At 37.4% G+C, this 10,993-nt stretch overlaps 1 protein-coding gene across 1 annotated transcript; it reads right to left on the bottom strand.

Moving 5' to 3' along the window:
- Nucleotides 1-159: 159 nt before the first annotated feature.
- On the bottom strand, nucleotides 160-7,006 carry LOC111194824 (uncharacterized). Its single transcript, XM_049473399.1, has 5 exons — nucleotides 6,753-7,006; nucleotides 6,425-6,555; nucleotides 1,600-1,761; nucleotides 856-1,143; nucleotides 160-716 (listed from the first exon to the last, which is right to left on the bottom strand). The coding sequence occupies exons 3-5, from the start codon at nucleotides 1,647-1,649 to the stop codon at nucleotides 287-289; spliced, it is 768 nt and encodes a 255-aa protein (XP_049329356.1). The 5' UTR covers nucleotides 1,650-1,761; nucleotides 6,425-6,555; nucleotides 6,753-7,006; the 3' UTR covers nucleotides 160-286.
- Nucleotides 7,007-10,993: the final 3,987 nt, after the last annotated feature.

Consider the following 10,993-nt stretch of genomic DNA (forward strand, 5'->3'; position numbering starts at 1 on the left):
TGGCCCTCCAAGAGGATTAATTTGAGCAGCCAGCTGTTCCATGTTTGCAGGGTCCAATGTAAAATGGACTTGAGGCACAGTAACTCTCTCTGGCCAGTCCACTGCTTGTGCCCCACCTGCAAAAGGGTCTTGTCCACCACCAGAAGCTGAAGCAGCTCCTGCTGACCGCCTTCACTTGTTACAGCACTTGCACCAAAGAGATCACGCATTGCAGTGGTTGGTCGTCCCTGCTGTTCCAAGCAGCCCCGGACAAAAATCTGTGTTGGACTCTGGTGCCTTTCTGTCCTCAAACTATGATTGACGAACAAAGGCATCCAAATCCCTGTTTATCCTGGGCAAGTACACATAATGAAGAGCCCAGAGATCCATTATCTATGTCCACAATACCCTCACTCTCCAGGAAACTGAAAATGTCATAGTAGACATTCGTCAACCCCCTCCAAAGATCACCCCAAAGCCTCTCGATTCGTTGGTTGTGTGTGCTCCTTCCTCTGAGAGCACTGCCTCTTTCAGGACCTCTGAAAATGTTCATCATTAGGCATACGGAATTGTTTTCCCCACCATGATCAGTTCTGATTCGAGAGGGTACACCATATTTGGACACTGCATTAACAAAGCTTTCCATCACAGTGCTACTCCGGTTGTTGTTGGAAGCACGTAGGAAGACAATGAGTCGACTGTATCCATCAATGCCCCCGTGTATAACTATCCTCCACCTAAAAAGGATTAAATATAATTAAATTAATTCAAATAAAATGCACAATAAGGCCACTAATGCCTAGTGGTTTGATTACCAACAAAAATGACAGTTTGAATGCACTGTGAATAAGTAAGTGATAAGTTATGTGTATTTACCTTATCAATTTGTGGTTCCCATCTAGATGCCACAGAGAGTTTGGGCCAGCAACATGGTACCTTCTTCGGTGCAGTGTCTGAGACATTGCTCGGAGGGCCGCTGCTGTAGGATTAACCCGCCGCATGCTCTCCCGTACTCTGGATCTCTGCACACGAATTCCTGACGCGCCTAATTGTGCCCTAACAGCTTCTGGTCCAAGCTGGTCATTTCCAGCTACCAGATCCCTGATTGTGTCATCCAGGACGGAGTCTGACATTTCAGAATAAGACCGTGAGAGACCAAAGTGTCTGAAATCATATAGAATAAGCAAAATAATTAGTCTAATGTGTGCATAAATGCTTAATAATTAAAATGTACATTAACTTTAAACCTTGAACATTAATAATCCTATTGCACTCAAGTCAACATCAGTAGTTGTGAGTAGTCATGGTTCTAGTCTTATAATCTTCATATAGTTTTGTTAATGTGCATTAGTCATGAACTGTGTACAGCTATGGAGAAATTTTTTTTTTTTTTTTTTTAATCTCACAAAGAAGGATAATATTACAAGATAGATGGTTGCATTTTAAAACACAGGATTATGTACTGTATTTCCATCAAAATAAGAAAAACTGTTTGAAGACATAGTTCAACTCATCATCATACAGCAATCTTCTAATATGTTAAAACAAAACGTACAATGCAAGTTGGCATGTAAGGCATTTACAATCCATATTATTAAAAAGAACAAGAAGTTTACTTACCTTAGACGACGTTTCACTGTATTCAAAGACACATTCAAAATATCTGCCATTTGTGACACCGTAAAGCCACATGAAAAAACAACAACTGGTCTCTAGTGATGGAGTAATGGGGACGACCTCGAGAGCTACTCCACCTCAGTGGTGCTTGGTACCTGGAACTGGCTGTAAAAACAGAAGATTTGTTAGGGTAATATTTTTGGAATCAGCATCATCAAAACAGTAATCAACAGCACTAGCAGGGGGGTTGAGCTCTCTAGCCAGCACTCGAGTCACTTTCCTTGACCACAAGAAGGGCAGCCAATTGGGTCACTTTGTCTCTTTTTGACACTATAGAGGGCAGTTTAGGGCATAGAGACAAGCCTGTGGTTTCACTTACACATAACATGGTTACGCTTGGAGGTCAAAACACTGCTGAGTCTTGACAGATAGTGGCTAGCCCAACTTGAACATTTGCGTTAACTGGATCGAACACATTTATTAAAATAAAACATTTATAATATCAAATCAATATTTTAATATTAAACAAAAATCAAACTTTACAGTAGAATATAGCTGCTTATTTGTTAAGCGATTTTTGGATTATCTTTGTTTTTTAGAATCAATTCTAATTAAAAGGCATTAATATTTTTTTTTTACGTTATGCCAGCTAACCATCATCCCATGTTAATTCAGTGTAAATACATCATGAAACAATATTTTATTAACAACTAAACCTTCAAGAAAAGAAGAAATTGCACATGGTAACACCAGTGAAATGTACCACCTACCAGCAAGCAATAAATGCTTTCTTAAAATCGAAAATGTAAATACGAAAATAACTGCAGTTATTGGTGATTAATTTTTACTTCTGCTGTTTAAAAAACAGCAATCATACACCCAGCCATTCCACATAATTTGTACAAGGCATGAAATCCCTAGCCAGTTCTTCCAAGCAGCAAAAGGAGTAAAACTTCCTCCAACCAATAATCTATTGCCACCTTTAGTTTGCATCTGGATGATTTAGCTGAATTTAAGGTTATACGCATCCCAACATCTTTTACTAGTGTCAGCATAGAAAAAAATGGCTGTGGGTTTATGTGAAACTACAGTTACAGGACATGGGAAACTAAATAATAATTAGGCTTTAGGTAACGGGGCACGTGGTGCAGGTTTTCATTCAAATGTGTCAAAAGCTCACCTAATTTCACTTGTTTAACCAACTACTCTCAGCCTTTAAATAAGATCATACAGGGTGCGATTCTGCTTGGTTGGAACAAAAACCTGCAGCTGGTCTTTTGTAGACAAGATTAGTGACCGCTGCTTTAGGTCTACACTGCCCACTCATAAAAAATGCAGTTACAGAATACGGTAAGCTTTAAAAAAGTACCACCTTTTCTGTTATATCCTTCTTAAAATACATTAGTTTATTGATTTATTATTAACATTGTGCAAGTAATTTGAACAAATTACTGTAAATTACACACAACCATATGTGGAACTTCCAGTAAGGCCTCACAACCGACAAATGACCGATTCTTAGTGCTTCTAATGTTAACAATATTATTGTTGATACTAGAGACCGACCGATATGGGTTTTTCTAAGGCCGATGCCGATACCGATCATTAGTGGTCAGAGTCAGCCGATGGCCGATGTGACCTGCCGATTTTTAGGGCCGATATGCTATCGTATTATATTTATTTGGCATGCTTAAAATCATACTAGTAAGAGGAGGAACAACAGTTGTAAACTTCACACAATTTATTGAAAATAAGGTTAGCATTTTATAGTGACTTTAATGTTACTATATCACTATATGTTAATAAAAAAAATATTAATTTTATTTAGATTGTATTATCCATAACATTTTATTTTATTCATTATATAACATATGTTCTATATACACTATATATTCATGTTTATAGTAGAAATATTATGTTGGCTACTATATAAAATTTACTGTTGGGGCCTACTAATTAACAAATGTATGACTTGTTGCAGTCTGTTAGTCTATTAATTATTCATTTTAATATGTTTAACAGAGTGCAAGAAGACTTCCATAATGTGACAACTTTAGATAGTTACTCCAAAACGGCAAAGCTCATTTCTTCTTCAACTCCATGCAGTTGAAAACGAATGGACATGGGAGGACAATGTTATAAAATGTTCACATTAGGGCTGCAGCTATTATTTTACAAAAATGGGTGACGTTTAAATTAAGAATAAAATTATAAATAATGCAAAAACAGACAGGTGCTGTAATTTAAATATAGCTTTATCTGTTTTTTTTTTCTTCTTCAAATGAGCTCCTTAGCCAGAGAAACGCGTCTCATCAGCTGTACTGGAGGTTAGGTGCGTGAGCGGAAAATGAGTTGAGAAAGCTGAAGAGCGCGGACTTTATAGGTTCAGGATAAAATGAGCTTTTATCAGAAAAGTCTGGAGGGGGTTCTAAAGTAGAACCCGACAAAACAGAAAATTCTGCTCATCGTTTCATTTAATATCTAACAGCGCAAACCGCTTTAAACGGGTGAGTTTTACAGCAGAACAGCAGGAGGCGGCACTAACGCCGGTTACTAACGCCGTTACTTTTTTTCAGTAACGAGTAATCTAACTAATTACTATGACTGTAACTATAACGCCGTTACCATTTCCGACACCCCGTTACTGCACGTTACTTTAGCAGCTCTATGAACTTTTTTTTTTTATTTCGCTTTGCCCTGGTTAACCCCTCCTCTGTCCGGTGAACTTGAGCTTCTGGCCGCTGTGCCTGTGGTTTGGCGTGGTGAAGTGAGGCACAATTGTGACGATTTGCGTGCTCTAATCAATTCAGTGATTGCCGTGGACAACCCAAGTTCCGAATTAAGGACGTTAAGCTCTTATTAGCTGCTCCGGTTTTTGTGGTGCTGCTGCTTTCTATTTTAGAGCTTAGATTCTCTGCCCGAATCCCACCTGACCTGAGGACCGACCCGAAATCAGGCTCCTATTTTTATTTTATATAAAGCTCTGGTGTGATAATCACAATGTTGCTAAGTAACCAATTATTATTGTTCACTAAAGCGAACGAAATAGCGAAAACTGAAAGTGAAAAAACATTTGTGTTAACTGAATCTAATAAAAACGGTAATTAAAAGGAAAAACATAACTATCTCGAACTGTATTTTGTGTTTATAAAACTAACTAAAACGAACTGAAATTACTGATAGAATACCCTCATTTTTGTGTTTAATTTATTTATAAGCACTGTTGTACAGCGGAGTTGTACAGCGGGAGTTGTTGTGCCGAGCGCGCGGCACTCGTGGTCCGTTAGTTCTTGTGTAAAGCGCTCGCGCTAGCAAGCCCACCCTAAAATGAACAGAAAAAATAAAAACAAAATAAAATTAAACTATAATAAAAATGAAAACTGTAATCACGTAGCTCTGGGCGCACGTGAACGCCTCCGCGTTTGACTTGCAGCATTGTGTGTAGCTGTTCTTAAAAATCATTTAAATTAAATAATAGTTCTATGCTTCTATGTTACAGTGTTAATTAACATAATTCTGATTATATTTCGCTCATTCAATCAGCCCGAAAACAGACAGTTTATGGGGCGGATCGGGTCAGGCTCATAATGACAGTTTATGGTTCGGGCTTGGGCAGAATGTGCACGGGCTCCGGCTGGGTCGGATTTTTTGGGCACGATCTAAGCTCTATTCTCTTTTGGTGAAGCTGTTATATTAATACCATTTTAACGGGCATTAAATTGTTGTTTTTGTCCATTATTTTGTTTTATATATACATATTTCTTTTGAGTGTGGCTTGGTTTGTTAAATTTCATCCCCAGACGCGTTTTTCCGCTTTTTTCAGTATTACAAGTTTTAGTCATTTTCTTTGGTTGTGTGGAGAATTTCGTTTTATTTTTTTGAAATTCGTTAGATTATATTTTTGTCAACATTTTGGGTTTATTTTCGTTTGTTATTTTTTGTTATTTTTCTAATAATAATAGTAAATGCATAATTGATTTCCTTTTTTTGACGGGCGAATAATAAAAAGTAACGAGATAGTTACTTTTACTGGTAACTAATTACTTTTATAGTGGAATAACTCCGTTAGTAACTCAGTTACTTTTTTGGAGAAGTAACGAGTAACTATAACTAATTACTTTTTCAAAGTAACGTGCCCAACACTGTTTATATATAAGGAGAAGTACAGTCCTCTAATAATCCTGACTAACCAGTAATTATTATTTCAGCGCAGCTGATGCTGCGAATATCCTTAAACAGTTTTAGTCCTGCCCTTTTTCATTTCGTCTAAAAATAATTTAAATACTGAAAATATCAAGTGTTAATTTGATTTTATTTACTTAGATTTTCGTTTCTGAAGAAGAGACGTCAGTTATTTTATACTAGAGCTTATAGATAGGGCTTGCCTTGCATAGTCAGGGCGCATTCCAAATGCACTCCTGCCATCAACGCTAAGCATAGTTTCGTTTGGAGAGAAATGCTACAACACCGATGCAGTTGAAATTCTATTCTTTTTCAGTAAATGAAGCAACATCACAGATTACTAATCATGAGAGAAAATATAGACTTTGGGACACTGGATTGTAAAAATGGATGCCTTACCCGTTGAAAGTCTTGCTCACTCTTGAAACCTTGTGCTGCGTTCCAAGTAGCTGCCCGCAGATGTGCCGGATTAAAATCGGCGCGGCCAAATAAGAAAATCGGCCGATGCCGATTGATAAAAAAATAACAAAAATCGGCCGATTAAATCGGCTGGCCGATCGATCGGTCGGCCTCTAGTTGATACGTTTATGAATATGCGGTTCAAAAGAATGTAAATGTTGCTGCAGATATTAATTATACTAGTTACCTTGAGGATCCTGGATGCTTGTCCTAACCTCCTGGCAGTATTCTGTTATGTCGTTGATGAGACGATCTGCTGTAGAGACATTTACCAGCCTCCCCCTTGCCCATTCAAGGCTCCTTTGCATTGTTTCTAACCTAGAAATTGATAAAATAACAGGACCGTTGTGAGCTCACACATATTGAACAATCTACAATTTAAGCTAACGTAAGCACAACTGGATTGATTGTAAAAGTTGAAAAAGATGAGTGGGTTGCAGGCAACAGCTATAACAGTTCAGCACATCTCAAAAAGTGACGAAGATGGAGGTAATTCAGGAAAAAACACTACTAACCTTATTAACGTTGACTGGCGTACATCAGGTCCAGGGTCATCTGTTAGGAGAAGACGAGTGCAGTCATTCAGTGTACGCCTACAGCGCAAAATTAAGTTCCTCCGTGCCATGATCCTGCAAATGCAAATGTTGCTAGCCACTTGCCAATCTAAATAACAGAACAGCAGGGGTGGGTTTCCCCAAAACGTTCTTAGCACTAAGACGATTTTAGATGGTCAAGCGAGCTTCACGCTGAGCACTCCCGCCACGTTAAAATCTTCTTTGTTCTAAGGTGCTTTGGGAAACTGGGCCCAGACTCGATACACCTATGCTTCGCTCTCTTTGCTGCCATCCAGTGTCTGGAGTGTATAGCACAACAGTACATTTCTGTTGTAGTACAGATAACATACAAGCATAATATTTTGACAATTGTCGATATACAGTACATTATGTTACTGGTAAATGAAAAATAATATTTATATAATTCTACTACGCAGATTGTTTTGAACACCACCATGATACCAACACATGGTTAATTAACTTATTCACGCTCTTAAACATGACCCTGCTAAAAAAAAAAAATCTAGCTGAACACCAGCTAAAATACCTTATACTAAGCAAGAGCTAATTAACGAGCTATCCAACCAGCATTATGTTTGTAGCTGATCTTCAGCTGGGTTGTTCAGCAGGGGAATAAATTAAATTAATAATATCCTCTTGTTTATGGCCTAACCCCTTCAAAAATAATTTAATGGAGGTTTTCTAAGCGACTGAAGTAAATATAATATAATAATAAATATAAATATAATAAATATGTAACTTGTAAGTCTATGTCTGTAAATGACATTACTTGTTTCCTTATGGAAATAGAAAAATTACTGGATCTGCTGAAACATAAAAACTAATATTAATAATATTATGCTTAAACAACAACAAAACAATAACAATATTCATAGTAAATTATGAATAATTTATCTAATTTAATAAATTAATTTATTGAAGCCCTGATGTTTTTGCAACAATAGGGTTCTTCATGTGTGATATACTGACAAGGTGATGTGATTTCCGTCTGGATAAAAAAAAAGTGGTGAGCTGCACAGCATTTTGCTTTCACCTAAACCTAGAGTTTATTTAAAAAAAAAAATACATTGAACAGCATAAATATTAGACTAATAAAAGGCATGAGCACCAGCGGGAATGTCTATAGATGGTATATTGTTAATTGTTAATAAAAAACTGTGTCTGAAGAGCTCAGGAGCTCGGATCTGCAGTGAATTGCTTTAGACTGAGTCTCTCTGTAAGAGCATTGGCTGAACAGAGTTTAAATGTATTGGATTTCAAAGGGTCGAAAAACGCCGTGGGAAACGGCGTCTTCTGTGCTTTTAGCGGCGTTTTTAACGCCGTCGTGAAATCATACGGCGTATATTACGGCGTAAAACCCACACAGAACGGCGTATTATTTTATTTTTGGTCCAGGCGTTTTTGGGCCTTTTGGCGTTCCATAGATCTGAGCGAAACCATTTTATTTTTTGGGGGGGACAAATCCACCTTTTTCTAATATTGTGTGTCCCACCCATCCCCTCCGGTTCCTACGCCAATGATTTATATATCTATAAACTACAAGATATAACAACATAAACATGATACCACATATTAAAAAAAAATTATATATATATATATATATATATATATATATATATATATATATATATATATATATATATATATATATATATATATATATATATATACATATAATATATGTATAATAAATAATATAAATGATATAATATATAAATAATATTTATAATATCTATAAACAACATAATACAACCGACTCCTCTGCTGACACCGCTCTTCTCTCTTTTTTTTTTTTGCTGAAATAAGCCGGCACGCAATGAATCTTGGGATACTGTAGGCTGTGAAGGATGCACACGGTGGATCCTTCGTTTCCAAAGAAAAGTAGGCTGCATTCGTCGGCTGCATTCGAAGGAGTCTTTGAAATGGGACAGTCTAATCACACCGCGGTGACGTAATCGGCATTCAAATGAGTCCTTCGAAGGATGCAGCCCCTGAATTGGGACACACCTTGTTTCTGCTCTGGCCCCGCCCCTCAATCTATACATTACCCAGTGCCCCTCATAAACTACTAATCCAATTTTGTAGACTGAGCAGAGTTTTATGGTGAGTGTAATTCATTATGGTCAGTTGGTCAGTAGATGGCAGTATAGGACTACTTGTCTCATTAATTAAAGCAGTGTTTTGAAGTGAGTGTAGTTCATTATGTTGGTCAGTAGGTGGCAGTGTAGGACTACTTGTCTCTCATTAATTAAAGCAGTGTTTTATGGTGAGTGTAGTTCATTATGTTGGTCAGTAGGTGGCAGTGTAGGACTACTTGTCTCTCATTAATTAAAGCAGTGTTTTATGGTGAGTGTAGTTCATTATGTTGGTCAGTAGTTATGTTGGTTAGGAGTTTATAGCAAACGCAAATGCAATATTATAATGGAAGGTAGCATCTTACATGGGGATCTGCCCTATTTTACCCCGATTCTGAAAGCAGCGTGAGATGCATGCTTTGTGATGAATTTCACCAGCTCAGAGTTACAGCGCTCAGATTTAAATACATGGCGGACGGAACCGGCACTGCGGGGAGTTAAGTAATTATCTCCTGTATTTCCACTCACCGCTGCGTGTGTTTATCAGACTAGTATATTTTAGACTGTTTTAAGTTGTTTTCCAGTGTTGTTTTTGCCTGTACGTTATTTAATGTAAGACCTGACCAGGTGAGGCTACCGTTAGCTTATCGCGCTAATTTACCGGGTAAGCTAACACGTATCTAGTCGAGTTACAGTGTACCAAACGCGGCTGCAGCGCTGAGAAAACCCCCGTTAGGAAACTATGATAACCCGGCCGTCCAGCATAAAACCTTTAACTGTTTTAAGTCACTGTTACGTATAACTAAGTGATTTAATGTGTAAATAGTTTAACAGTTAGACTGAGTTACTGTTGATTACAGCATACCTGTCAAGTTTTAGATTTAAAAATAAGGGATATTTTCCTCTGTCCGCTTAAAGCCGTCCCACCAGCCCAACGAAGGTTCAGTATCTCTTACATTTTAAAACAGGTTTACAAAAAATCTAAAATAACCACATGTGAACCACTTACACACTACAATTAGATTATCAGAATCTGAAATGTTGTGGACATTCCTACATATGTCATTCTTTTAATACAGCCAAATTAAAAACCCTTTTCTATATCTTTTTTTAAATTTAAGATTTCATGTCTTTTTTGTAATAAATGCACTCTTTTATATGATATATTTTTTATTTATTTAATGGATTTAAAATTGAACAAAGAGTGCACAAATTCTGCAAAATGACTGTTGGTGACCAGATATATTCCATCAGTAAAGTCCTAAGGGGCCTACACAAAAATTAATACTTCTTCCTTTTGATCACTCCACCCCTGATCAGTTCATTTAATGTCGGTCCTCTCCACATTTCTAGTTAAACTGAGTCACAAGCTGTAATTTTTTTTATTTTAAAAGGTTTAATCTGTGTGTTTTATTTCGGAGTATTTTTAAGCAGCTATCAGAAAAATCTCATCACAGTTTCCATGATTAGACTACCGTTACCTTTCTTTTAGAAAAATCGCTGCATGTATGTTTTAACATCAGCAGCTCCAACTAGCTGCCTGAACTCACAGCGAGGAGGGCGGGGCTTCCCCACACTGACCCTCCTTGCAAGCTGATTGGCTGTTTCTCCTGAAAGGCGGGACTTTCTCCTTGAACCGGCTCCACGATTGGTTAAGAGACACAGAGCGGTCAGTGCCCTGTATCCTCAATAATATATATTTTTTTATTTTAATAAAATACGGGAAATTTACGGGAAAATACTAATACGGGAGGACGGCGGGAAAGAGGAGTAAAATACGGTAGTTTCCCGGCCAAAACGGGAGACTTGACAGGTATGGATTACAGGGTAACTGAGTGATTTAATGTGTAAATAGTGGAATTATTTCGTTCACAGGGATGAACGCGGGCCGGGAAAGATGAACTCCGGTCAGACCGGCTGGAGGCAGTGTTAGCTCCCTTTATGAGGAGTTTTATTGGTAACACTTTATAATACTGTTCCATAGTTAATAGGTAACTAAGCAGGAACTAAGCAGTAACTAATTAATAGTGCTGCATTAACACCTAAATATTATCTATTAACTACCAGGAAGTACTGAATAATTACTCAGTAGATAGTACTGAACTA

Source organism: Astyanax mexicanus, unplaced genomic scaffold (assembly GCF_023375975.1).
Source record: "Astyanax mexicanus isolate ESR-SI-001 unplaced genomic scaffold, AstMex3_surface scaffold_37, whole genome shotgun sequence".
NCBI classification, from domain to species: Eukaryota; Metazoa; Chordata; class Actinopteri; order Characiformes; family Acestrorhamphidae; genus Astyanax; species Astyanax mexicanus.

What these genes read in the sequence shown, in the direction of transcription:
- LOC111194824 (XM_049473399.1), bottom strand. Translation starts at nt 1,649, where the DNA reads ATGGCAGATATTTTGAATGTGTCTTTGAATACAGTGAAACGTCGTCTA. An exon ending in ACAGTGAAACGTCGTCTAAG is followed by an intron (nt 1,144 to 1,599) that starts GTAAGTAAACTT and finishes ATATGATTTCAG; the next exon opens with ACACTTTGGTCTCTCACGGT. An exon ending in GGGAACCACAAATTGATAAG is followed by an intron (nt 717 to 855) that starts GTAAATACACAT and finishes AATCCTTTTTAG; the next exon opens with GTGGAGGATAGTTATACACG.